Source organism: Emydura macquarii, unplaced genomic scaffold (assembly GCF_026122565.2).
Source record: "Emydura macquarii macquarii isolate MOO-44397 ecotype Brisbane River unplaced genomic scaffold, CSIRO-AGI_Emac_v2 contig_3477, whole genome shotgun sequence".
Lineage (NCBI taxonomy): Eukaryota > Metazoa > Chordata > Testudines > Chelidae > Emydura > Emydura macquarii.
Window position 1 is genome coordinate 4,612,770 of NW_027133614.1, and position 27,855 is coordinate 4,640,624.

The 27,855-nt window shown below is 40.1% G+C and overlaps 1 protein-coding gene across 3 annotated transcripts in view; it reads left to right on the forward strand.

The window, feature by feature from the left end:
- PLA2G4A (phospholipase A2 group IVA) overlaps window positions 1-27,855 on the forward strand; it is a 119,327-nt gene that overhangs the window by 16,924 nt on the left and 74,548 nt on the right. For all 3 annotated transcript variants that reach the window (XM_067535170.1, XM_067535171.1, XM_067535169.1), the window contains exons 2-3: window positions 18,402-18,560; window positions 23,580-23,661. In XM_067535170.1, coding sequence (XP_067391271.1) covers window positions 18,528-18,560; window positions 23,580-23,661 — 115 coding nt within the window. In that variant the 5' untranslated portion in view covers window positions 18,402-18,527. The remainder of the gene's footprint in view (window positions 1-18,401; window positions 18,561-23,579; window positions 23,662-27,855) is intronic.

The following is a 27,855-nucleotide window of genomic DNA, read 5'->3' on the forward strand; positions in this document are numbered from 1 at the left end:
GGTTTTGGGAGGTGGGAGTAGAAAATTTTAATTAGTCAGGAACACTTTAAAACTGTGCTGTTTTCTCATTAAGTTCATACATACTTGCGTAAACCTATTGACAGGACATTGTTTTGTGTCCATGATTCTAGATCAAATGTGCAGAGTTTGCAAATGGAAAGTGTTTTTTTTCTAACAGCCAACCTTGCAGACTCAGTCTGGAATCTGAAAATTAATGCAGGTTCTTCTCTTCTTCAACATTCTTTGGGTTCTGTTCCATCACTGGAGGTTTTTAAGAACAGGTTAGACAAATATTTTCAGGGACATTTTAGTCATCTAGTCTTAGTCCTGCCTCAGTGCAGGTGGCTGGACTAGATGACCTATTAAAGTCCCTTCCAGTCCTTCACTTCTATGCTTCTATGATCCTCACCAATAATAAAGACACAGCAGGACAAATGGGGCCTTATATTACATCTATGCAACACCTGGCTGTCAGTGTATGAGTGGCTGTGTAATTGGAACTCAGGTCTTGTCTACAGGGGTGAAATTATTCCAACACAGTTACAGTGCCTATTCTGGAATAACTTCCCCATGCAGGCATTCTGTTCTGAAATACAAGCATTTTATTCTGGAATAACTACTCTTCTTCCAAAGTGGAGTAAGTATTACAAAATAAAGTCTCTTTTATTTCAGAATATTTTGTCCACCTAGGGAGTTATTCTGGAATAGTTATATTGGAATAGTTATTCTGATGTAGCTATGCTGGTCAATTGTCTTATGTAGGACAAGCACTCAAGAAAAACACATTACTTTCTGCCTGTGGCAGGTGTGTACATTGGGGGCTGGGTATGAGATGGCATAGGGCCAGTTTATCAGCCCTAATTTTTCTGGGAACACCCCCGGTATGGTTCCCAAAGGCCAATGAACAGGCTTTGTGGAACTTTTATTGAGAGTGAGTATCTCCTCCTCCTTGCACTACATCCCCAGCAGTGCTGGAGGGTGAAAGATCTGTCACAATGTGGTGTTGAGTTTCCAGCTATATACAATTTTGGAGACAAAATGGGGACAAAATCTAAATGGCCTGACCTGAGTAAATCTGAATTGACTTCACATTGTTCAAGCTGTGTGGCAATCTTTCAAATACACATCCCTGTTGGGAGAGGATAGGGCCAAACAGAAGGAGGTGTGTGTGGGAAAAATATCAAGGGAGCCAAGACAAATGTCTACCTCATACAGACAGGAAGGTCCATATTCTAATGGCTACTCCAAAAAGTAATTGAATTGCAAAGATATAGGTGCTTAACAGTCCATACATGATTTAAGCCTAAAATAATTGCAGTTTTTGCATCCTATTATCCATTCCCATGAATTTATTTTTTTCCCAGTGCTTGGATTCAGTGAGGCACATAAGCACATGCCTAATTTTAAGCACGTGAACAGTGCCATTGAATCCAATAGAGTTACTCGTGTATTTAAAGTTAGGTATAGCCTTTTATGTCTTGCTGAACTGGACCCTAATTATTTCACTCTGTAACATTCCCTTCTGGGTGACTAGAGGTCTAGTTGAAAGCCCCTTGAAGTCAATGGAAAGACTCTTATTGGTTTTAATGGGCTTAGGATAAGGCCCTGCTTTCATAAGAGGGAATTAATTTTATTTAATGTGTATTTCCCATCTCTCAGTGATAGAGCCTTATTCTTTTCTTACCAGTCTGAAAAAACAAATTCCAAATCCTGGCAGAGTAATTGGCATTTTAGTGAGGAATGAGCCCACCATTGCTCTGGGACTTACAACAACATGATACAGCAATGGAGTGGTTTCAACAATACTCTCATTTCTTCAAAGTGCTGAGAGCTTTAATTTGCTGTATACCTCAAAGATATGATATGAATTTCATAGCTCTACCTGTCTCCTGTCACAAAGCCTAAGGAATCAAAGGCAGCAATGAAGAGGGCATGAAGCCATCTCAACATTCCCTGCTCCCAATATTGTATGGAATAGGATGACTTTTGTGGAGGTTATAAAGACCATATTGATGAAGAGGAGAGAAGTATTCATTTTATACACTGAAGGAGCTTTTCAAACTGTTGCTCTACACTCCAAAGATTTTTAATTTGCTCTCTCAAATATTCATATTGAAAAATTTCTTTTTGATTATGGATAAAGGGCACAGTAACTTCTGAAGTACAGTTTGTACAAACATTTCTGTTCCAAGGGCTAGGATGGGTGGCACAAATGGGGGTATCTCTTGACTGCACATATCCTAAAGAAACTATGCTGTCAGAGCAGGAAAAGAGGGGGAGCAGTGATGTGGGGTCTGGATCTCTGGCTCCATGGATTCCCCTCTGAATTTTGGGGTATCCAGGTGGCTGAGAGCATACCTTGTGTCATCCACTGTGAGTTTGAGGTCCTGGAGATCTGTCTCCCAAAGGGGGAAGCATCAATAGATGCATATGGTTGACAAGTGTTGATTGTGTGAAAAAGCTGTAGTCTCCAATCTTTCTTTTCCCCATGGGAGGGGACTGTCTGGCTTTGTAAGAGGCACGACTAAGATTTCAGAGTGACTTCCACACACAACTAATAGGATGATGAAACTCCAGAACTGCAGTTTACATGTTGCATGTTGATATGATTCATAAGAATGGCTATTCTGAGTCAGACCAAAGGTCCACGTTGCCCAGTGTCTGGTCTCTGACATTGGCCAATGCCAGATGCTTCTGGCAGTTTGAGGTTTAGGGACACCCAGAGCATAGGATTGCATCCCAGACCATCCTGGCTAAAAGCCATTGATGGAGCCATCCTCCATGAACTTATCTAATTCTTTTTTGAACCTAGTTATACTTTTGGCTTTCACAAATTCACCTGGCAAGGAGTTTAGGGTTGCCAACCCTCCAGGATTGTCCTGGATTTAAAGATTAATCTTTAATTAAAGATTACATCATGTGATGAAACCTCCAAGAATACCTCCAACTAAAATTGGCAACCCTAAACCAGTTTCACAGGTTGACTGTCCATTGTGTGAAGAAGTACTTCCTTATGTTTGTTTTAAACCTGCTGCCTATTCATTTCATTGGTTAACCCCTGGTTCTTGTGTTATGTAAAGGGGGGAATAATACGTCTCTCTTCACTTTCTCCACACCATTCATATTGCTGAGTTCCATCTTCCATTCTAACCAATCTGCAGTTGTTCATAACTTTCTCAAAGTAATTTTGTGTGGCCTGGAATGTTCCAGGCTTGATCTTAGCCTCAACATGATTTTTTTGGGTTTGATGGTAATTTTTGAATAAAACTGAGTAAAAATCACTTGATTTATACAAGTATGAAAAATAAACATCTTCTCTGTACAGTCTAAACCAAAACCAAATTCTTTGATATCTCAAAAATAGTTTGTTATGTGGATCCCTTATCTTGGGATCGCTTGGGAGCTGATTTTGTCCCCAGCAGATTTTGAGTAACCTCAGGGCTACTCTAAGTTATATGAGGCAGTAACTGCAGACCAGGGTGCTGTTCCAACAGCCAGGGTTCACCAGAGCACAGTAACACCCTGGCCATTCCCCTTTTTTCAGCATACCCCTTTGCTGTGCAAGTAGTGTGGAAGCAAACTTAGCAGGGATTACGATTTGGCCCCCTAAATTCTATTACCTTTGCTGCTTGTAGGTCTTGCAGCTGGCAACTAAATTGTCTACTCTGTGCAAAATTATGTGGCCTCTGTTTTATTCCGGAGGTTCCATTTGTTTCTCCAAATACATGTAATGTGGCATGAGATAAATTCTGCACTGAAATACACGTCAACTGTAATGGTGATGCCTGAGTTGTCAGTCAGTGCACAGTCTGATTCAGTGTTTTAAGTGATGGACAGTGCTAACAGTAATTCAGAAACACTTTCCCCCCATTCTCTAGTGGAAAAACAGTATTTCCCTAAATTCCCAGATTGGAAGGATTTTTTGGAAGCAACACATGATGTGTAATGATGTGTCATGTAATTTTTAACTGGACCCATTGGTTTATTTCCAAATGTCAGCGTTGGACTTATTTCCACATTATTGTATTTCAAATACAATACTTCCAAAATAGAGATGCCTTAAATGCTGGGGTTGTTTTGTTTGGAAAAATCATTTTTAAAATCATAGTGTCCCCCAAAATCTGAAACAATTGTGTTGTGGGCAAGGATGTAATGATACCTTATATTTGTTTCATTTCTCAGCATTTTTCTTACACCTGTTTCTGATTACCAAAAATATTGATCTGGTAGCAATATAATGATGCAGAATGTGACATCACATTAATCTCAATGACAACAGACGGTGATGTCACAAATTTACTATAAATTCCACACAGGGTCAAACAGAAAGACAAACAGGAACCAGCCAAATAAATTATTTGGAATCCGAGAACACACACAGAAGACAGGCCCCTGAACTAAATTACAAATAAAGGACACCTCTTGTCACATTTGCTTTACTTACAAGTAGTTCACTATAAGCAGTTTCCATTATTATACTTTTATAGAACCTTTTAATTGAGGATCTCAAAGCACTTTATAAACATGCCTCATAAAATCTGCCGGTAGTCAGGTATTACTATAGCCACTGATAAAGTAGGTAAACGAAGGCACAGAGAGGTGAGTTAACTTGAGATCATTGATAGGTTTGGGAATGGAAGCAAGGGACTCACTTAACCCTTGATAACTATTAGACAAGGGCTCGCCGTTATTTAGTAAGGGTAAAACCATAAGGTACATCAACGTAATTAGTTGCTTGGGGGAGAGTATCACAGATAACTGTTCTGCAGATTGTTAAAGTCGACGTAAGTAGTACAATTAACAAAAAATTGCTTAGATTTGGATGTGGGTTTGGGGCATGAGACAACCCTTGAGTTTGAAGTCCTCTATTTATCAACCGAATGGGTGTAGCAAAGGTCCAATGTTTTCTCCCATGGTGCCTCATCAGTTAACCTTACCTGAAGGAACTATTGCTGTGTATGAGATGGTTGGTTGGGCTCCGTAGCCTATCTCTAATCCAAACAGGACTTTGTCTTTCTGCTGAGACTGCCAAAAATATTGACACTTATTGTGGTGACTTTGTACCCTTGTGGCATTTGCACCAGGAAGTGGACTGAGAGCACAAAGTTTATTTAACTAGGCCACTGAGCAGAAGTCTCTTTGAAAATGTATCCATTGAGGTGCATTCTTTTCCCCAGCAGATGCTAGTGTTCATAGTGGCAAATGATAAGGAGAAAGCAAATAAATACAAGGCATCTTTCTACTTGCCTGATACACTTCTGGAGTATTATTTTGTGACAGGTCTGTTTATTTATTAAAAGTTTGCCTGACAATTCTAAACGCACAAATTTTAGTAGAATAAAAGAAATACCTGTTGTGTAGTAAACTTCCAATCTGTGGCACAAGCTTCTTGTTGAAAGACCTTTCTACATAGTATATTTGCAAAGTCCAGCTTCAATTTAATTTTTTTTTAAGTCCTCCACCACCTAATATTCACCTAATGTAAATCTAAATATATGAACTTTGGAAAGAGAGAGAGAAGAGGACAATAGGAGACTGCACCCACTATCAAATTCATCTCTTTCCATAGTTACCTAATACTAGACCCAGCTGCCCAACTTGATCTACCTTTGCCATTTTTTGAACACTCCCTGAGGATGGGCTCAGCATAAATCAGTGAAACCTGCATTTCTTTTGCCAGATGAGACATTGCGATAGTGCCTAGAGGCCTCAGCCAAGATCAGGACACTGTTCAGTCATATAGTCAAATGACACTCCCTGCCCCAAACAGCTTACAGTCTGAAAGACAAGAGTTAACAGGTAGCTAAGACAAGGCAGCTGAGAGGGTAGCTGGGGATGGCAGCGTAAGAAACATAAAAGAATATTTTAGCACAGACTAGTTGTATGTGCAATTTCTAGCCAATCAGTAATCCCAATTTGCCACCTACTTGGATTGTTCCGTTTGCCAGTTTAGCACACTAAAGACCTGGCTTGTGCATAGCATTGCTCTAGGCCTGATCTGTGAACATACCTGTGTGTGGATGGCACACTTTACAAAGTGGAGATTAACTACTGAAATGGTTTGCCATGCAATAAATTTTATTCATTGTTAGATTATAACTTGCAAAAATAAAAATAATAATAAAAAAACACCTCAAAACATATACATGTGGCCTGATCCAAAGCCCACTGAAGTCAGAGAGTTTTTCATTGATTTCATTGAACTTGGGTCAGGCCCATGTTCAGTTTTGCACAGAGATATAAAAACATTGTATGGTCTATGGCACTGATTTACATAGGGTATCAATGAAACCAGGACTTTGTACCTGATTTGCAACTGTTTGGGTTCCTATGTAAAATCATTCACTGTTGCTTAGCAATTTACTTCTATATGGTCCTAGCAGAACTGAGAATATTTTGTTGGGAAGGATGTCTTCATGTGTAAAAACCTTTTTAATTTAACTGTCTCATTTTGACCTGGTGTTTAACCCTGCGTGTTGCCTGGCAGCATGTCTGAAATGGGCTTGTATAAAAGAGGTAGTTATGAAACTTTTATGGTTTTTGAGGCATTTGCAGTGAATGAATATCTGGAGTAATGTTCATACTTTATATAGAAGTGGCTCGAAAGCTTGTCTCTCATGCCCACAGAAATAGGGTCCAATACAAGATGTTACCTCATCCACCTTGTCCCTCTAATATCCTGAGACCAACACAGTTACAACTACACTGAATGCATACTTTATGTATACAGCAGGTATAAAATAGGAACCCAGTTTGGGGGGTTGTTTTTAGATTTTATTATGTTCAATATATATAATTCTTATATGGCTGGATAATTCAAATATCCTCTCTTCTCTTCCTCTACTCCCCTCCTGGCCCCTCCCACCCAAGTATATTAAGAATAATTTTTGTGTTTACAACTATTAGTTCTGATTATGTGAAAAGTCTTTTTTCCCCTGCTAGTATTTGTCTGTTGTTATTGTTTTGACACCAATTTGCTGTTTTGAGTGGACAATTATTTTTTATTCTCAAAGTTGAAACATTGCAACCACGAGTCAGTGATGGCATTAGTGAAAAATTTCATACAAATACACGAGGGAATAACTTGTAGTAGCAAAGATGGGAAAGAACCCAGCTGTCCAGTTCCACTCCCAGATGTGTGGCAGTGTATTTCAAAAGATTCTTTAATAGATTCATGTTCATTTAATGTCACTACACTGCTTGTGCTATCAAACTCAGTGTCAAACTACCTGAGGTTACACTAGGAAGCCAGTGAGTTGCAAATTTTAATGTACTACTGAATAGCAGTTCCTTTTTATGCAAATATCTATAGAGTAATGGCAAAGCCCTTCAAATAAAGGAAAAAATCACTCCTTATAAATAGCTGTGTGAGATATTGCCTATTAATGATCAGATTCTGCAACCTTTATTCACTCTGAGTAGTACTAAATCATACAAGCCATCACACTGAAATGAGCTAGTGTATTTAACTGTTTGCCATTCTCACAAATTATAATAATACTTTGCATGTAGGTCTTTTTTGGTCCAAGGATGTCAAAGTGCATTACAAACTTTAATTAAAGCTTCCCAACATTCCTATGAACTAAGTGAGCATTGTCTCTTGACAATAGTAAATTTAGGCCCAGAAAGGTAAATAGCTTGCTCAGGGTCATGTAGTGAATTAGTGATAGAACCATGTGTAAAACCAAAGAGAGACAACTCCAGTCGCTTGCTCCTAGAGAACTCTCCCTCCTGAGCTCCAGGACGTTGTGAAAAATATGCATTGTAATTTTGGTGAGTCAGGAGTATTAGCTTCCCCAGTTAAATTCACTAAATATTATGACTGTTTCAGCTGTCTTTATTCTTGGTTGGTTTATGTTTTTCTCATCTGGCACCTGAGGTTTCACCCAGCTCTTCCTACAATTTTGAGCCATTTTAAAAAACGCAGATTAAAAAATAAAGAAAGAAAGAAATGATGTGGTCTAGGGAGGGGGAAAAGAAAGGAGATTTTTTGGTGGTAAAACTAATTTTCACAAGTGAATGCCAAGTGGAAATTGGAAACGGGTCTCAACCATGCCTAAATTCTGCACCTTGATCCCTCCTTTACTGAAAATTGGAACTTTCACAAAGGTCCACTTACAACAAATGACGAGGATGATGATGAAATATGAATGTGGGATCGGAGAAGCAAAATACTGACTGCCATTCTGTTCCAATTAACATGTAATGCCATTTCCCATTTCCTTTTCAAGGCTCAATGTTTAATATACAAAATGCTAGTTTGAATTGGCAAGCTAGCTAAGCCACTAATGTCCTAAGGGACAGTTAGATTGAGAACATAGGAAATTCAGTAAGAGAATGGTCTAGTGTGGTTTGTTTCGTCTGCTGACCTGTCTCTGACAGTGACCGATGCATCAGAAGACAGCATGAAATCCCAGTAAACTCCCTAATTGTGAAATGCTATCCCGAGGAGAGAGTGAGAGATTTGGGTTTTTTGCTGCCGTGAGTCATGAGTTGTGGCTGCTGACCAAGTAGGACTGGTTGTATTGCATTCCTAAAGGTCAGTTAGGGCTGCCTTTAAGATATTGGTGATTTTTTGTTGTTGTTACCTGTGATGTAGTTTGGATCTCTTCTTCTATATAAGGTCCCTTGGTATTCATTGTACTAGGTCTGGGGTGGGGGGGACTTCGGTGGCGGGCACTGCCCCCCGCCCCCCATGGAACCCCGCCGCTGCCGTGAAACCGTGCCGCCGCCGAATTCCCCCCACCGCCAGGGCCACCATCAGGCCCTTGACATAAAAAAGGTTCCCCACCCCTGTATTAGGTCAAAACAAGGCTTAGGATGATAGAAATCATTACTTGTGAATACAATCAACTTCTGTTGAATCCAAATTTTAATGGGGTTGAGAGGGAAGGAAGGAAGGGAAAGAGGGCCGGATCATCAGCAGGTATAAATCAGCGTCAGTCGATGGAGCTATGCTGATTTACACCAGCTGAGGATCTGGCTCTGTTGCTAACTTTCTGGCTGTGAAGGTAGCCTTTCAAACATGAACAATGTGTGAACTGATACAGTGCTGTCTTCCTAAATCTGCAGAGAGGCCACACTAGTGCCTTTGCTGCAGCTCAGAGTTTTCACTGCTGTTATTCAGAATTATAAGGGCAGCAGTGTAACAGAGAAAATTCAAGTCAATTTAATGCTGCTGCCTGGGGAAGCTTTGAGCAACAATCACTGGAACTATTCATTGGGTAGAAGACTCAGAAGCAGACACTGTGAGAGGCATAGAGGAGCAGAAATACCCACTTGTAGCAGCTGGAAAGCAGTCACATGCATATCACAGCCTTTATCTAGCTAAAGAAAGGGTATGTTAGCAGAACACCTTCACACCTGCAGACAGGAGGACAGTGCTGCTTCTCCCTGCTGACAAGGAGAGAAGATTTTTGGGGAGACAGGAGCATTCAGATTTGGCTTTCTGTCTGCCAAGCACAGCAGAGGCTCCTGTGGTTGTTATTTAAATTAAATAGATACAGATACAGATCAAAACCAATATATTCTGTACTATACTGCTGTGAGGCTTGGCTCTCAGAACAATCAAATAGCCCAAAAAGTTGTCCTGTAAAAGTTCACATTTTGGACTGAAATTTCTGCTCTGCTGGTGGTTTGGCCTGTGTGAAATGAAGTAGGTTATGAGTGCCATGCAAATTGAGCTTTGTGCCCATCTGGGGCAGAGTGCAGGATCAGGGCTTAGAGCTGAGTCTGGGTGCCACTGGACAGGTGTCCATTGTCAAGCTGTCTGGAGTGGCTCACGAGCGTGGGTACCAATCTCAGGGCAGGCTTTTACAAACCAGAGCATGGATCCCAAATGATTGTGTGTTCTGTAAATAGATTTCCCCAACCAAATATCAAGTGTGAACTCCTCAATCACTATAACAGCCATGGAGTCACAGACATTCCCCTTGGGTACTCTGGTCTATCTTGGCATCCAGGCAGTCCGGCCTTTGTGATAGATGGTCCCAAACACCAAAAATCACAACTATATTCAGGTTACTCCCAGTCCCAAAAGACCAGTTGTTTGCCCTTGATCAAATGTACCTTCGATCTCTCACCAAAGACCATTCTGGTAGCCAATCCTGTAATAAACTAACTAAAGATTTATTAAATAGGAAAAAGAAATAAGAGTTATTTCACAAAGTTAAAGCAGGTGAACATACACAGACAAATGAGTTATGGTCTTAGGTTTCAAAAGGTAATAGAAGCTGCTGTGATATGCAAGCTCTGTACGTTCTGTAGGGCTAACCCAGGCTAAGCAGCTTGGGGATCCCTTGCTTAAGCTGATATTGCCCTCTCCAAACTCCAAGCAACATAGTGATACAGTTTCTTCTTCTGGTGTGTGTGCGCACACCCATGCAGCAACTCACAAGCATTTCGTAAAGTCCAAACACTAAACACATTCTTATCAGTCTAACATCTATTTTAATGATGCTAACACGGGTGAGCCAGACTGGTTTGTCAGTGTTCAGTGAGGTCTAAGGGCCTTGGCATGAGCTAGCATCACATCCATATTACAACTGCTCCTCCCCTGCAGAACTGACACTAATTTACACCATTATTGGCCATCTCAGCAGAGAAGCCAAGGATTATATGGATATGGAAAAGTAACTATCTTCTTGTGCTTGGAGTCAGCATTGATGGTGCAGGATAGAGAAATTTCTGCACATAAATACAATGCTTCTGTGTCTTGGTCAGTGAATGAGAAATCTTTCCTAAGTATTAAATGCACCATTTTCCATCCTGTCCCCAAAATCTATTTTTTAAATAAATATTGTAGGGGGAAATACTTTATTAATATTGTTTAAATAGGATGCTAAAATTTCAGCAATACATTATTAACTACTTTACTAGAAAGTAGCAACAAATTACTTTGGGAGTTTATTCATCACACACAGAAATTTCAAAAGCATTTGTCATGAGTTCATATTATTAAAATGAAGGCCAAAGGAAGTAGCATAGCTTTGCCCTTGATTACAAATTGTGTCCACAAGATCAAATAAACCAACATCGCAACAATAGTCATGCTAATATTGAGTCACGTTCAGCTGAAGTTCTGAGTGAAAGATGACAAAACACCCTTTGCCCCGCAGTCCTTAGTGCAACTTGGTTGTGGTAAAATGAGGCAGAACACATGCTGTAGGATGCTTTGATGCATGCCTAGATGTGCCCACAAATCTGGAAAGTTCTAGAGTATGGGCAACTTGTTCTAGAACGTCATTAGTTGAACTGAAGGTTTTAACTGAAACATTTGCAGAAGTTTGGTTTAAATTGGTCTATTTAGTGGCAAGACTTGAGTATGACTCACCAAGTTTTAATTGTACAGAACCCACTAATACTAATGCATAGCATTTATATAACACTTATTATTTATTGTTTTCAGTAGTGCTGAAAGGCTGTACTTGAGGATGAAGCTCCATTGTGCTAGACACTATTCAGACATATAGTAAGAGACTGTCATTGCCCCCAAAGAGCTTAACACATAAATAGACAAGACAAAGGGTGGGAGACAGTAAATATTATCCCCATTTTACACATGGGGAACTGAGGTACAGAGAGTTGAAGGGACTTGCCTGTGGTCAGACAGGAAGCCTGTGGCAGAGCAAGAAACTGAAGCTAGATGTTCTGAGTCCAGATCCATTGCTCTAGCTAAAAGAACATCCTATAAAGTGCTTCACAAATTACTTCTAAGGCTTTTTAAATGAGTTGCCTGGGATTTCAGTATCCTACCCTGCAATATCCACTCTTACTTTACATTTTCCATTAAAAATGTTTAAAGGGATATACAACTATTCCCCTCCCCCCAAGCAAATGTATCCCACTTGTTCAGAGGGGAACCTAGAACTATATATGATTTCCTAATCTTTTATATGTTTCATGTATTGATTTGGTATTTGTCACTATGGTCAAAACTTTCAAAATGAGCCACTGGCTTTAAGTGCCTTCATTTTTGAGTGTCCAGTTTGAGACTTAGGGCTTAATTTTCAGAGATGCTGTGTGTCTGCAGCACCCTGCATCTTAAAACGGAGTTGTGGCTTCTCAGCACCTCTAAAAATCAGGCCCCAGCTGTCCAAGCTCAGCTCCCCAAAATGAAGCCCCCCCACATGCCAGCCACCCACATCAATGGTGGGGGAGAACTTGATGGGGCCAGTGATGAAGGAGACAATCCCAATAGTAAGGGAGGGAGACACTCAAGGGACAATAGGTAGCTGTACCCCCTCGGAGTCTTTAGCACCCATTGGCCTGCTCCAAGAGAGGGGTGCTGATTGGCCAGCATTCTCCAGCTCCCAGGATTTAGCCCAGCTCTGGGGTCATGTGGAACCTCTTTTGGCTCTGTTCCAATAGGCCACCCTACCCACCTGAACTAGGAATGGGAACCTGGCCTGACAGATGCTGCAGGTTTACCCAATCACCTGTTTAGAGGGTCAGGAAGGATTTTTTTCTCCCACGGGCCAATTGGTAGAGGCCCAGGGAGTATTTTGCTATCCTTGCAGCACCTTCAAGCCACAGTGGGTTGAGCAGAAACATACTTAGCACCTAACTGAGGAAGTTGGGTGGTGGTGTTTATTTGTCACAACTTGTGGCCAGTGTCTAGTGCAGGTAAGAGAATAGAATGAACAGTTTCCAGAAGTAAAAGACCATATTTCCCTATGCTGAGTATGGGACATCTGGTAAAATTACTTGTGTGTGCGTGTGTGTGTGTGGGAGGGGATGCGTACAAAGCTGGCTGGGGACTATGTGTGGGGGGAGAATGCAGAACTGGCTGGGGGACACACACACACCTACCCACCCCTCACACAGCAGGGTTACACACACACATCCCTACCCCCTCTCACATGGGGAGGGGTGACTGACTGATCCCTCCTGCCCTCTGCTATCCGCCCTCCATGCTCGGCTGGGCCCCAGGGAAAGGTCCACCTCTCCCTGTACCTGGCACCACATCTTCTCAGCCTCCTCACCTGGCCAGAGGCTACCACTTCTCTGCATTCACTGGCCGCCACAGGTCGCAGCCGGCGATTGCCTGGGAGGGTGGGAGGCATCTGTGCAGTTCTGGCATGTGGTGAGTGGGTAGGAGCTGTTCTGATGGACTGGCAGGGGAAGTGGTCTGGCCTTGCGTGCCGTGGCCTCGCCTCGCTACCAGCACACCCATCCCCATCAGCCACTGAATCCTCCCACTCACCGCTGGTAGGCAGGTGACTGGCGAGCAGGGATCCAGCCAGCAGGACCTGCCACAGTGCCGTGGCCATGGTCATCTCTTTGTAGATATTACCTGTCTCATTCTGTCATCCTCTTGTAGGTATTACCTTTCTCATTGGACAGTGATTAGACTGCAAGCAGAAGAGAGAGTAAAGAGTAAGAGAGCAGAAGACAACATGAGAGCATACAGTGGTGTAGTGGGAGCATCACGAGTTCTGATTCTCAGCATTGAAATTAATAGTTTCCCATTGACTCTCATATATATACACATATATATGAATGATAAGGCTTAGAGTTTCCATTTTACTTCAGATTCTCATTGTGCTAGGTGCTGTGCATACACACAGTCATGGCCTTAAAGAACTAATTTAAAAAATAGCATTTCAGAGTTTTTCCCAGGATTTGCAGAAAATTCACTCTAAACCAAATTATGTATTATACCATTACATTAATAATCTGTAAGAAAATATAATCCTGAAATCTGATTTGGTAAAAGTAGATACTTCCCTTTTGACAACATTCATATCAGAAGCCTGAATCAGTATCAAACCTACTCTGTTTCTTTCCTGATATCATCTTGGACATGTTTTTCATAAATGACTGTGACACTTTATTAGTCACGTTTATTCATTTTCTTTCAGTTTTCAAGTGTTTCTTTTCCCAGACCATGATGTCTTTGATTTAAAAAAAAATCAAGTTGGCATAGACTTGGAATAATCAGTCCTCTTTTCCTTTTACCATTTTCTTATAAACCTAAGGCTAGATTCTGCCAGCCGTACTCACACTGAGTTGTACCTTATTTATTTTCTGAGATCATTTTTTTCAGTGGGACTAACTGCAGCGTAAGCTACTGTTCAACATGAAAAAGGGTAACATGAAGTCCTTAGACTTCATGAAAGATGCTTAGCCACTGAGATTGAAATCCTCACTTTTCCCATAGAAGTAACATAGAGTGTGCATTATCCCAGATAATATGCCTCAACCTTGTTTTTGCAGGACCACTTTTGTTGGTTGGGGCTCCACAGGCATTGTATCCTTGACATCCCTGAGGCTGCGAACTAGATGCAATTGTAGTTTCATTTGTTATGTGGACCCTGTGAACTAGGCTAAGGCCACGATATGCATTTTACATACATCATCAGTCATCAGGGAACAAACTTTGACTCAGCTGAATTTGAACTAAGAATCTAGTGTTCAGAGGTCCATGGCTTGGCAAAAGTATATTTGATAGGCAAATTAAAATAGTGTTTAAATAAAGAATTTATCAAAAGACTATTTCTCTGCATTAAATTACCAAACTCATTTATGATCCTTCAAGACAGACTATTCAATATGACTAATAAAATAGAATCTATTTTATTAATACCAAAAAAACGGCAAGGAAGTGAACATTAATCAGTAGGCCCAGCTTAATTCATTTAGTTGCAAATCTAAGCACATATCTCTTCATGTTGTGTGTCATACAGATGACGTAATCACAATTTTAACCACTATTCAAATATAGGAATTCACAGATTCAATTTAAATGAAGAAAAAACCCTTGAAATTACTTTTCTCTAAAGTTGGTTGTGCTGTAGTACTAACTTTGGATCATGATTGTATTACATCTACTGTTTCTTTTGGCAGCAGTTTGACAAAAACAGAGGGTGTCTGAAATTTTGAGTCAGTTATGTGCACTGAGGCAGGTATCTTGTGGGGTAAAATAGTATGTGATCATGTAATTAAATTCTATATCGTAATGCATACACACAACAATGCTGAATTAAGGCTGCACAGGAAACCTTAATTCTGACATTTCTTAATTTTGGTTGCTTGACTTTGCATTCTGAATTTATTTTGAATGTGTGTGTTATACAAACGTATAGTTTGTATAAAGCATCTTAGTGAGGTCTTTGTGAGAGAGGATGTATGGAGCCTGTGTAAATGGCAGTTTTTCAAAGGCTTATAACTTAGTCAAATTTGAGTGCGTTTTCATGGGGACAGCAAAATGTCCATTCCCAAGATAAAGTTGACCCTCTTCCCACCTTCAAATCCCTGCTCCAAAGAATGGGGGTACTAAAGCTTTTCAAGGAAAAGGTTGCCACAAGTTTTGAACACAGGTAAAACTACATATTCTTTCCTAGATTCATTCTCGGAAATGACTGAACTGTTTTTCCTGACATATTCCAAAACAAGTAAGCCTGAGGCAGACACTCAGCATGGAAAATTTCACCCTGAACAGTTAAAGTTTGGCCAAATTATGAGTAATTGAAAAGAGAGTCTTAGAATGGGAAGTGTAAGTCAATCTCAACAATAGACGGCACCACCAGCTCCACCTTTAATATAGCTTTTCCTGTAGTGAAAGGGGACTAACTATACCAATATGAGGCACCTTATACCATTGCAGTTGTGGCCATACTAGAGTTGGTACTGGTATAACTATATTGGTAAAAAATTATATTCCGTACCAATTTAGTAACTCCAGTATAACTCTCAAGTGTTGACCAAGCTTTTGACTGAATTGTTACGGGGAGTTTTTCAAAGGTATAAAGGACAGTTAGGTGTCTAGCTCCCAATAAAAGTCAATGGCAGATCAGTGCCTAACCCCTTTTGTGACTGAAAATTGTCTTTACGTCTCAAACTTACAGCAGCTTCCTGATTCTAATTCCCTCACTTGAGTACAGTCTCTTGCTGACCCATGTCAACTTGTTGGTAGTTGGCTGCTGTCTAATGAGAAGCTTCAAGTTCTCTGTTTTATAGCTCCTAAACTTCCTTTTGGTTACAGTTATTGAATAGCCTTCATCTTATGCTCTTCCTGAGCTCCTTTGAAGTTCACAGCATTTCCTTAATATTTAATATAGTGAAGCTTATTTAAAAAGATAATGGAGTGTTTTACTGCTCTATTTCAGTAGGACATGGGAAAAATAAACTGACTTCTGGACAGAAACGTTGGGCCAAATATGTTGCTGGCATAGGTGAGTGCTATGTCAGTTAAATTCTGCCCACTTATGCCAGTGACAAATTTGATCTGAATGGAAAAAAAGAATGATCTTTCCACGGCTGTTAATTAAATCCATATTAAAATAATGATATGAAAAGATGTATTTGTGCATTGTGAGGCCTCAGTTTAAGTCTAAGTGTGAAAAGGTATTGCTTCTCAGTCATAGAACAAGATCATTCTTTCCTGTCTCCCAGGGATTGAGCTGCTTCTATGTCAAAATATGAACAAAATTACATTAACCGCTGCCTTTCTGATTCAGATGTCCATATTTTTCCACACAATGCATTGTGGAACTTGTTGAAATAAGTTATTGAGTTTAACAGGAATAAAGAAGGGATTTAACATTTATATAAACAAGAAAAATTTCCCGAGTTCTTACAATAAGTACAGTAGAACCTCAGAGTATGAACACCAGAGTCAACCACACACCACATTTGGAACTGGAAGTACGCAACCAGGCAGCAGCAGAGACCAAAAAAACCCAAACAAACAAGCAAATACAGTACAGTACAGTGTTAAACGTACACTACTAAAACAATAAAGGGATGGTTTAAAAAAAAAGATTTGACAAAGTAAAGAAACTGTTTCTGTGCTTGTTTCATTTAATTTAAGATGGATAAAAGAAGCATTTTTCTTCCACATAAAGTTTCAAAGCTATATAAAGTCAATGTTCAGTTGTGGACTTTTGAAAGAACACCATATAGTTTTGATCAGAGTTATGAACATTTCAGAGTTATGAGCAACCTCCATTCCCGAAGTGTTTGTAACTCTAAGGTTCTATTGTAATCAAATATATACCAAGAGTTTTGGAAGGGATATAAACTCTTATTCTTTAGGAATTTTAGCAACGTCTATCTATGGCAATTTCTAAATTAATATTACAATGACTTATTTTTGTTTGGCTCAGTGTTCTTGTATAAAGAATATTTTGTAGGGTATATGGCCCCGGTTGGCATCCTATTGACTTGCGCAGGCCTCTGCACAGATACAGGGATTTGCTAACACAAAACTCATTGCAGAATCAAGACCTGCGTCTGTAACTAGGATAACCTGTCTATATAGCAAGCAACTCTTTACTTAGTACATCAAAGCTCTCTGTGGATCACTACAAGAATCTGACAAGTAAAGGGAATATGTACAGTTCAGATTGTACAGTATTGTCAGACTTGCAATGAAAACTGTTGCTGCTGTTCATAATTACAATGGAAATCTTGAAAGGAGCAATATTGTGTCACCCAAGATAGCTGCTGTGATCCATGAATTTTTGGTTATTTCTTCTTAAATGTAGTTATATAAGACCTTGGGAATGTGTGATTTGAGTTGATGCTTGCAGAAGGAAAGGTACTGGTAAAGGCATTAAAATGGCCTGTTGGGAGCCACATATTACCCCAAAAGAATTGCAGAATTCTTTGCACTGCAAACTTCTAATTTTCCTGCTGGCTACCTCCTGAGCTAGCTCTTCAGCTCCTCTGCACTGCCTGCCTTTTCTGCCCTTGCCTCATCAGGAGACATGATGCCTTATGGAACATCTAAAACCGCCATGGGAGTGTGCATGCTTCACCATCTCTTGGAATGGCTAGCTCTACTCAGCCTTTTTGAGGCAACTTGTAGGTCCTGGTATATGCATGTAGGGCACAGCTCTGGCATTTCTGTTTGTGCAGAAGGGCTGCATATGTCCTTTTCCCATACACTCCTGTCCCTCATATTCACTGAATTAGGGAAAAACTGGCCTCTTACAAGGAACCAAATGTACATACAGTAGCTACCAAGAATTTGCAGTGGAACATTAAGAAAACAGTTAGCTAAATGGTGATTGAACTGTATCCTAAATAATATTTATAGTTAGTAAATGTATATGAATATGTATAACTGATGCTTCTATTTGTACCAAGCCATTCAATTAAGCTGTAATGCTGGAAGGACATGAGAAACACTTCAATACATGGCATTCTGGATAATTACAGCTGAGCAAAGCATGCAGTTGCATGGGCGTGGAGGAAATCACATGAGAAATGTAGTTAATCAGGGTTATACCGGGTAGAAATCTTTACACCCTCAGCTTATCCCAAAATCCAGGTCTTCATTAAATGTCTGAATTTTGGGAACCCTGTTAAATCTAAGTGGCTACTCTGCTGTATTAGAAAATATGTTTTAAAAGGAAAATTTGATTTTTAACCATGAGTTTTTGTTCATTATGCAGTGGTGAAAGGAGCTGTTGTGTTACAGTTCACTTTGGAAACACATTGAAGTCTGTCCTGTGTGAAATTGGATCCATAGAGCACAAGATCTTTTATTGTTGTACCTGCATATAAGATCTGAACCAACAATGTCCTGTATAGATCCATTTCAGCATATTACAGTGAGTACATTTGACTTTCCTATGCATGTTGTATTGTGCATCGTCTCCTGTAAACTGTTACTATCAATTACCATGTAGTATTAGTGTCATCATCAGACTTGAAAGACTTTCAATATATGTTTGGGTGAATTAAGAATAGATTTGGAAGAATTTTATTTATAATGAAATTTGATGGATACTATTGATGTTTTTGTAAAAATTTCAAAAGCTGCCCTGGGTGCGTCTACACTGCATCTGGGGGTGAGCCTCGCAGCCAGGATAGACAGACTCACACTAGCTCAGCTTGAGCTAACGTGATAAAAATTGCAGTGTGGATTTAGTGGCACTGGTGGAGGCTTGGCCTAGCTACCTGAGCTCAGACTAGGGTTGGGTGGGTCCAAGCTCAGTTGGCTAGCCCGAGCTGCTGCACCTAACTCACCTTTGAAAATAGAACGTACGCTCCTAAGTCTCATAGGCACTTTCCAAATATTACCTTTGGACATTAATTGTAAATTACCATAATTTTGATGACTGTTGAAGTCAAGACTCGTAAACAGTTCAGTCATACGGTGCTTTGATAATGTGATAGTTATATTTCCTCCTATTAAAATTCTCATGAACTGATTGTCAGATAGAACTGAGAGCCGAAGAGTTCACCAATTGTCTACAAATGCAACACCAAATGTGTTTAACTTTCTCTTAAAAGTGATTTTTCTCACAATCTTGAGTGGCATGATAAATTGAAAATAATTTAACACCAGAACCAAAGTCTATTGAAGTCCAGGGAAAGCCCTTACTGATTAAAACAGAACCTTCCAACTTAGCCTACAAACTTAGTCTATAAATAACTAAAACTTTGTATATTGAACAATGGAATCACAAATCCCATCTGAACTGGAATCTTTAAATAAGCAGGGTGTGTTCTTAAGATCACATTGTTTGTAACTCTGTCTGGAAACCTATTACAGCAGGAAAAGCAGTGTGCATTCAGAAGTAGTTACCAATATACTTGTCATATTGTTGAACTTTTGAGTTGCTAAAAATACAGTACGTTTCCTTCAAATGATCTCTTATCAATTGTGTGGTTTCACCCCCGATAGTTGCATCCTTTAAATGAGTCTGTAGCCAACGGATGTCAAGCAAGTGCTTTATTCATGGTGGAATTTTGTGAAGACTGTTGTGATGCCAGTTTCAGGTTGACAGACAGCATTATTTAACAGTTTAAAGTGGCCTGCCGACTCTGAAAGATTATGGTTTGTAATGGGCTGGCTAGTGTGTATGTGTATCGCTGCCCTCTCCTGGATGGAATGTCAAACCTGCTCAAATATCTGTGATGCAGCTGTTTGAAATATTCACAACAAAACATGCCCAATTTAAAGTATCTAAGTAGCTTCTTGAAGTCATTGGGATCTCATGTGCTTAAAATTAAGCACGTACTTTAGAACCTCATTGAATTAGGGCATTGGATTATATTTCATTTAGCTGCTCAGAGAAGTTTGGTAGGACATCCGCTATGGAACAGAAATATAATGGGAAAGTGCAGATTTTAAAACAAAATGTAGTTAAATTCCTCTTCACCATGTCCAACTATAGTTAATTGTCAATGAAAGAACAGGAATTAAAATGAAACATAATTTTCATGATTTTTTGTTGAAATATGAAATTTCACAGAAAAGCTTAATAAAAATCCTGAACTTTGAGAGTAATCTCTTCCTAGTTTTTAAACGTTGTCCCCTTTCTTTTTCATGAAAGCCTCAAATAAATAAAAGGGGAAATTGATTGACTTAGTTATTGAGTTTACAAGAAGTTAGTGAAACTCACTTTGCTGTAAGAAGCACAGAAATTAGAGAAATAACTTTGCCCCCTGCAATCTTTCTCCAGTTATATTAATGTTAGGTGTTGTTTGTAAGAATAATAGGTAAAATATGCTCAGCCTCAAGTGTGGATTTTTTTAAAGTTTACAATTTCCCTTTGAAAGAAGGAAATGTACATTATAAAAATTGTTTAAACAAAACAACCCCTTTCTTCCCTGGCTCAATTATCTGCTTAAATTTCCTAGCAAGGAAGTAAAAATGTTGTTATACAATTGATGCAGGTCAGAACTCTTTGATGTATGTTTTATGCACGGTTACATCTTGTCTTCAGATTAAATTATATGACTCAGCATCCTAGTGTGTGTGAATGGCGTTAGGCACCTTTTAAAAAAATACATGTAACCTTTTGAATTTCTCAACAGGCACAGAAGGTTCATATTCTAAACCAGCTCACTTTACTGCAAAGTTTGGGTGAAACCTGAGCACAATGTTCTGATTCCCAGGATAATGGTAGTAAAGTGAAATATAATCAAACCAGTTTTTTAAAAAATTGAATAGTGAACAATTGTCACTTACTTGCCATATATGTCAGAGAAAGGAAGTAAGTTAGCTAGAGAGTTTTTATTGAGGACAGGAAGATATTAAGACGAGAGACAGGAAAGGGTAAGGGGGGGGGGGCGCGTCGCGAGAAATGGAGAGAGGTGTATGTGTGGGGGGAATGAGGTGCCAGCCGATGGCTGTGAGTGTACTCATATGACAATTCTATGCTTGTATGTTATACATGGGTTGGACTGAGCCATCAGAAAGAGAATGTTCTTGGCAGAAATTCCTGTGACTCATATAATCCATCTGGGTGGCCTGTATGGTTGAGTGATTTCCTCCCTTCTTTTCCAGTGGAGCGGTTTAGTTTGTTTTGCTGGAGAAAGTGGAATTGAGGTAAAATTATCAAAACCCCCTATGTAATTTAGGAAGCTAAGTCCCATCTTCAGAAGTGACTTCTAAGCATCTATGTCACTTTTGAACATGGGAATTAGGCTCTTAAATTGCTTAGTGGTTTTTGACAACTTTATCCTCAGTGTAAGAAACACCATATTATGAAACAGATGTTGTTCAGCCATCCTGAGTCCCGTGGAGGTAGAATGTACTAATTAAATGTGTTATAGAGTATCATCAAGAAGTAAACAAAAACTCAGAGGCCGCAATGAAAGAAGTTTTTCCTGCCCTTCCCCAACTATCTTGTGAAACTGCTTGATAAGCTGTCAAGGTCAAAATGACAAGGAGAAGTTTGTGTCGTCGTCGTCGTCGTCGTCCCGTCGTTCCCTACCCCCCCTCCCCCCAGCTTTCGAGCCTGGGAGTCAAAAAGCACTGGGCAAGCTAAAACTTCTAGGGTATTCTTCAGTGCAAAGTTTGCCTAAACTCTTACTTGGGTGTTGCCCCTAACCCTCTTTCCACTCTCCCACCCATACTCCTGTCATCTGGGTTTGGTGTTGCTTTCAACCTGGCCTAGCTGGCATGGCTGGAGATGTGGGTTAGAACCTGGATTCTGCTTTCACTTGGGCTGGTAACCTCACTTTGCAGTGAGGGCATTGGTTAGATTACTCGAGTGCTGATAGTCCTCCAGTGCCCTCCCACAATTCCTTGCGTGCCGAGAAGGACAGACAAATTTTTCCACAATCCATTGTCAAGGAATCATAGGGCAGCTCAGCTTACTGCATCACAAAGAACTATGGGATATACCTCAGAAGTCCTAGTGACACACATGGAGGAGTGCAGCACCGGTGAGAACACAGTAATTTGGGATGGCTTTGTGGTACGACTTCTCCCACCCAGGCTAGGTTAACTTGGCTGCTGAAACCTGAGTGCTGTTCTCCCCCCAGGCTAACTGTGCAGTGAAGACAGAACCTGGAGTCATTCTGAGTACTTGCACATTTTGTTTGGTCATTGTGGTTTGGCAATGAGGTAAAGCTCTATACTGCTGACTGCTCGGAGGAGCATGTACTGAGATCGGCTGCTGAGTTTTTGCCCATGTTCCCTGACTGTAAATGTAAAATAATAATAATGCAGCATAGAGTGTTTCATCAGTAGCACTCAATGCACCTCCCAAAGGTGGAAATGTATCATCATTCCTGTTTTACAGATGGAAAGCTAAGTCACAGACATATGTAAGTGATTAATCTGAAGTCACACAGGAGTCAGTGACAGAGCCAGGAACATAATTTAGGTCTCCCAACTCGCAGACCTGTGCCTTGTTACCCAGCTCATACAGTACGTGTATGGGCTATACATTATTTAGGTCAAGGGCTGTGCAGTCTATGTCCTTTACATTATCATACACTGTGACAATGCTCATAATAATATGGAATGGGATTTCAGTGCCACAATATAACAGGGATGGGCAATTTGGAGGACTAGACCTGAACCATATTCTGAAGTCCAGCAAAGTTAAGGCTGTCACCTTTTCCCTCCTATTTTCATGTCTCTATACTTCCTGATTCCATTCAGGACTATGGCATTGGAAGTGCTGAAATACCATGAAAGAGGTTTCTCTTGATGTGTTCATGGCCTGATAGAAAACAGGAAGTCCCTGAGATTGCATGAGATTTTAACTTCTGGGAGCATAACTGAATTGGTGAACTTTTGTGGTGTATCCTTCACTGTTACTCTTCTATGGCATATGTCTCTCTCTCTATGCTCTGAATTTTGATACATATTGGACATATACACTCTATATGCATAACTGTATGCATACTGTATGTGCACAATATACATATAGACAGCAACATATATTTAGGTATAATTGGATCATTTTTATTGTTGAAAGGGAGTTACAAACACAAACTAAAATAAAACATCTTGCAAAATAGCTTTTCACTTCTTCTCCTTGGTAAACTGTTACTGACTAATTAAATGCCTCATGGCAGGTAACAAGCTTGGATAGGAGGAGCGTTGTTCATTGAAACTAAAATAAAAAAAGTTTGTGAGGAAAAACATGTTGTGTAGGAGTGGTTGAAGGAACATCAGGCTAAATGTGATGCATTGTCTTAACTTTCAATAAAGCTAGAAGAAATTAAAGCCTGCAGATCAACTTTAGGATGTTCTTTCCTGTATGCATTTCTCTTACAGTTTGAATAAGAGATTTTTCTTTTTGCTGCTCCTTGGGCAAATGGGAGCTTTTTGATAACTTCTTTCTTATTTCCTGTTTAACCACATGCCATTTGATTTCCAGGTGGAACATCAGTATTCACACAAATTAACTGTGACGGTATTGAAAGCCACAAATGTTACGAAAGGGGCTTTCGGTGATATGCGTGAGTATGACTTTTATTGATCCACCTTTCCATTTCTCACCTGCTCTGTTGTTTCTTCTCCCATTGTGGGAGCACTCTAAGCTTGTCATGTGTTCAAAGTAGCATTGGTGCTTTCTCTCTAGTTTTGCTAATGACAAAGAATTGCTGTTTAAACCTATTTGGTTTGTCATTGTTCACTCATTTTAATTCACATGGCACTTTTGCCTTTTCTCCTACAGTCGATCCAAAAAAAAAAAGATGAATGAGTGAGCTGTGTGCTGCCAGCAGCATGTTGAACAAGTCAGTGGCTGAGTCAGAAATGTAGTGCTTAGTGTAAAGAAACGGGGTTTCCGTGTCTTCAGAAAGTTGCGGTTTGGTGGAAAAGACTAAAAAGAGAAAGAGACAGAGAGACCCAGAGCTGTGCTGAGTCAGCACAGAGCAGTAAACAGTTTGCACTATGGCGAATTACATACTGCAACAACATTATTGCCGCTTACTTTCTGCCTGTGTTTCTACAGTAGCTGTTGCAGAACAGGAAGCCACTGGAAAGTCTGACCCACAGAAAACATCATCAGTTTTAAGAAAATATCTGCTTATTCCAAAGAAGAATGTCAACTTCTCATATTCTTGCTTCTTTGGCTATGACTATGCTATTATCAGGTCATCTCTCCCTTCACTTGCTGCCCCCTTAAGACTACCACAGGGGTCACTGCTTGGGCTGATACTGCAGCCTTCAGGCTACAAGAATGACTGTAGCCCCTGGGCGGCTCCTCCACAGGGGGTTTTGTTCAATTCAGTTGATATGCATTTGTCCCTTTCCCAGCTCTCTCTAGTAAATCCCCGTCATGATACATCGGAGCTACTGCACTAATGCAAGGCTTCTCTGCAGTCTGTCTCCTTGCACAGTGGAACCATGGCAGTTCCTCTATGTCTGGGGTATTTCTGACTGTGTTTTATGCACTCTAAGATCACGGCAACTGAAAGGAATTAGAGAGTGAATATATGCCACCGTTTATTCTTTACTTTTATCTTTTTCTCTCCCCCACACAACTTCCTTCTCCAGTCAACAGCATTTTGTTTCACTGTTTCCCCTGTATATCCAGTCAGTTTCTCCAGTACTGGTAGGTCTTTCACACAGTAACAAGGGAGATTTGCAAAACAGTAGGAAAAAGTGATTGATAAACCACAAACACTGTCAGAAAGACTCAGGTTCCAATGTAGTACCTACAATTTTTTAATATTTATTATTAATACTGTGGTAGCTCTTAGCAGCTCCCCACAAGGATTAGGGTTCCTGCTGCTAGGCCCAGAACATGTTTTACTTTTTGGAAATGACTACATTTCAGGTTGACTGGGCCCCTTAAATTGCCTGACCTGGTTGGACCTTACGTTCAACGAACGTTTGCATGCTGCTTCTGATCAATCTCCAATTTTCCTGGAATGTTCTAGGCATCAGTGATTTTGGAGAAAATGGGGGAGGGGGTGTGTGAAGGAGAGGGGGCTGACATTTTGGACTCTGGCATCTGGTTAGCAGATCAAGCATCTTCAGCCATGTCTGTAATTGTCTATAGATGAAAGGACTGGATGTAACAGCCGTTAAGAGATTCTATCTAACATCACCTCCCATCTCACTTGTGCCCATTCTGCCAGTACAGTTGAAAACTGTTGATACCCTGAAAGAGAAAGAAAAGAACAAAGAAACAAATGATAAGAATGATGGGAGACTGGGACAGAATGGGAGCGTCCACAGAGCCCCTGTTGTGGAGGGGAGAATGGGGGATCTTGGTATGGGGGAAGAGGGATAATATGGGGGAAATGGAGGGGAAAAGAGGTACATGGAAGGAAATTTGGAAAATGGGGGTGCACACAGCCCCTGGAATGGGGGATTAGGGGAATGGGGGACCCTGGTGTGGGGGAAGAGGGGTAATATGGAAGGATTAAAGGGGTAACACACAGGAACCTTATGATGGGAGGAATGGAGCGATGCAAGGAGCCTCTGGTGTCTGGAGTGAACTCAGTCTGCAGAAACAACTAAGTGTGCAACCTCCAAGGGTACTTTCCTGTTCTTCCTCCACAGTAACATGTCTAGGGGCATAGGGAAGGTCATACAAACTGACAGATTTTTTTAAAGCTTTGAACAAATGTTTCTAATGATACACTGGCTCTTCCACACTGTTATTTGAGAAACTCTTTGAAATGAGACAGAAGTGTGTGTGTGAGAGGCAGACAGAGAAGGGAAGGATTGAGAATTATTTTTAGACTTTGGTACTCTTGCAGTGGCCACCTGCTGTGATCCATGCTTTTGTAGCCTTGATCCATGTCAGTCTCTTATTAGCAATCCTGGGTGTCACACCTGTTTTACATCTCTTGTATGTGAAGCTTAGTTTAAAAGATCCATGATGCACTGCAACCTGGAAGCTACTGTGCCCCACTATTTAGCCAGGGGCACCCACATGTTACCCATCTGAGGGTTATATTGGCAATTTTGCCAGCAGCACAAGAACTGTACTCTTAGTAGCTTGTATAAAATGAACAGCTTTTAGCTTCCTGCCATTCGGATAATGGTGGAGCATTGTATGTATTTTTCTTGTGTGGTGTCTATATGAAAGAAGGTAGTGAGTAGGGGATCTCACTGTGGTTCTTTTCCAGTAAGACCTACTCTTTCCAGATTTTTACATGAGTCGAAGTGGAAGGTAGGAATCTTGTTTATCTGACAATTTTAAAGAAAATTATATTTTTCTTACATTCACCTGGTATTCAAAATTATTTATTGAGGTGGCAAAATAAATTAGCTAGATGACTTCTCTTTTAATAATCTTACTTTGCTTAAGCTGAGAGTGGATTTATTTGCCACTTTTATTTACAGTCTGATTTTCATCTTATGATGATGACTGTTACCAAAAGGACAATAAACTGTTTCACAAAGTACTTTGGGTTTCTAAGGAAATGTGAGGTTTTTTAAAAAAATATTTAAAATACTCAGCAAGTGTTCTAGAAAGAGAACATGCTCTACTGTATGGACCTCAAGCAGAACCTGAATTTCTAATTGATATTTGGGTTCGGATGTCCTTAACCTCAGCCAGAAGCTGGGAGTGGATAACGGGATGATGACCTGTTCTATTCATTCCCTCTGAATCACCTGGCATTGGCTATTGTTGGAAGACAGGATACTGGGCTAGATGGACCATTGATCTGACCCAGTGTGGCTGTTCTTATATTCTTATGTAATGTAAAGCTCATGGAAGTGGTCCAATAATTTGCCTCTAGCCAGTACTGTAATATAATTAATAATAATATTAATGAGAAAGACTCATGAGATTTCAGTTCCATCAACTCTTATCTCCACATCTATCCATGATTGGGTTTCAAATCCAAAGTCCAGTTAATCTCTGGTCAGGATCCTGTTCTGATGACCGTTTTCTTGGCTCATCACTTATTGCAAGAGTAGCTGGGAAGTGAAAGCTATGGTTACTCATCAGTTCAAGTGTTACATTGAAAAGGGCATGAAAATGATCCAGAAAAAAATTGCCATTTCCTTTGACAAACACATCTTTTGATGGCAAAATTACTGCTTTCTGCCTTTACATTTAGACAAAGAAAAAAATGGCGGCAAGAATGATTATTAAAAAAATATTGGTGAAAACTTGATTTTTCTCCCCAGTTGAAGCCTCTTGTGTATCTCCATTGCTATTTTGCAGCATGTCATATTTGGCGGAAGGAAGACCAACTCTGGTCAGAGAGCAGCTTCTGCCTATAAATAGGATGTGTGCTACATTATCCCTCTTATTGCTGGTTTCATTCTCATGTGAAGAAACTCAGTTAACTCACAGCAAAATCTCTACAGGGAGAAATAATTGTATAAAATATATTAGTAAACAACAATGATCTGTCAAAATTATCCTGCGTGCAAACACATCCCCTCCCTTCTCTAATTTACTTCAGTTTGTGTTGTGTGTATGAGAGTGTTGGTCCAAAAACTAGGGAAAATCTGTTTATTGTGGGCTAGACTGTGCAACACTTATTCAGACTGTTGAGCATGTATTCATATGAGTAGTTTCATTGACCTTTATGGAACTATTTGTGTGAGTAAACCTTCACCAGTCTGAGCAAAGATTGTACACTCCAGCTCTTTGGTAATCTGGTTTGAATGCTTGCACTTAACCACACTAAGAGATGAGTTAATCCAGAAAGAATTCAAAGAGTAATACTTTATTT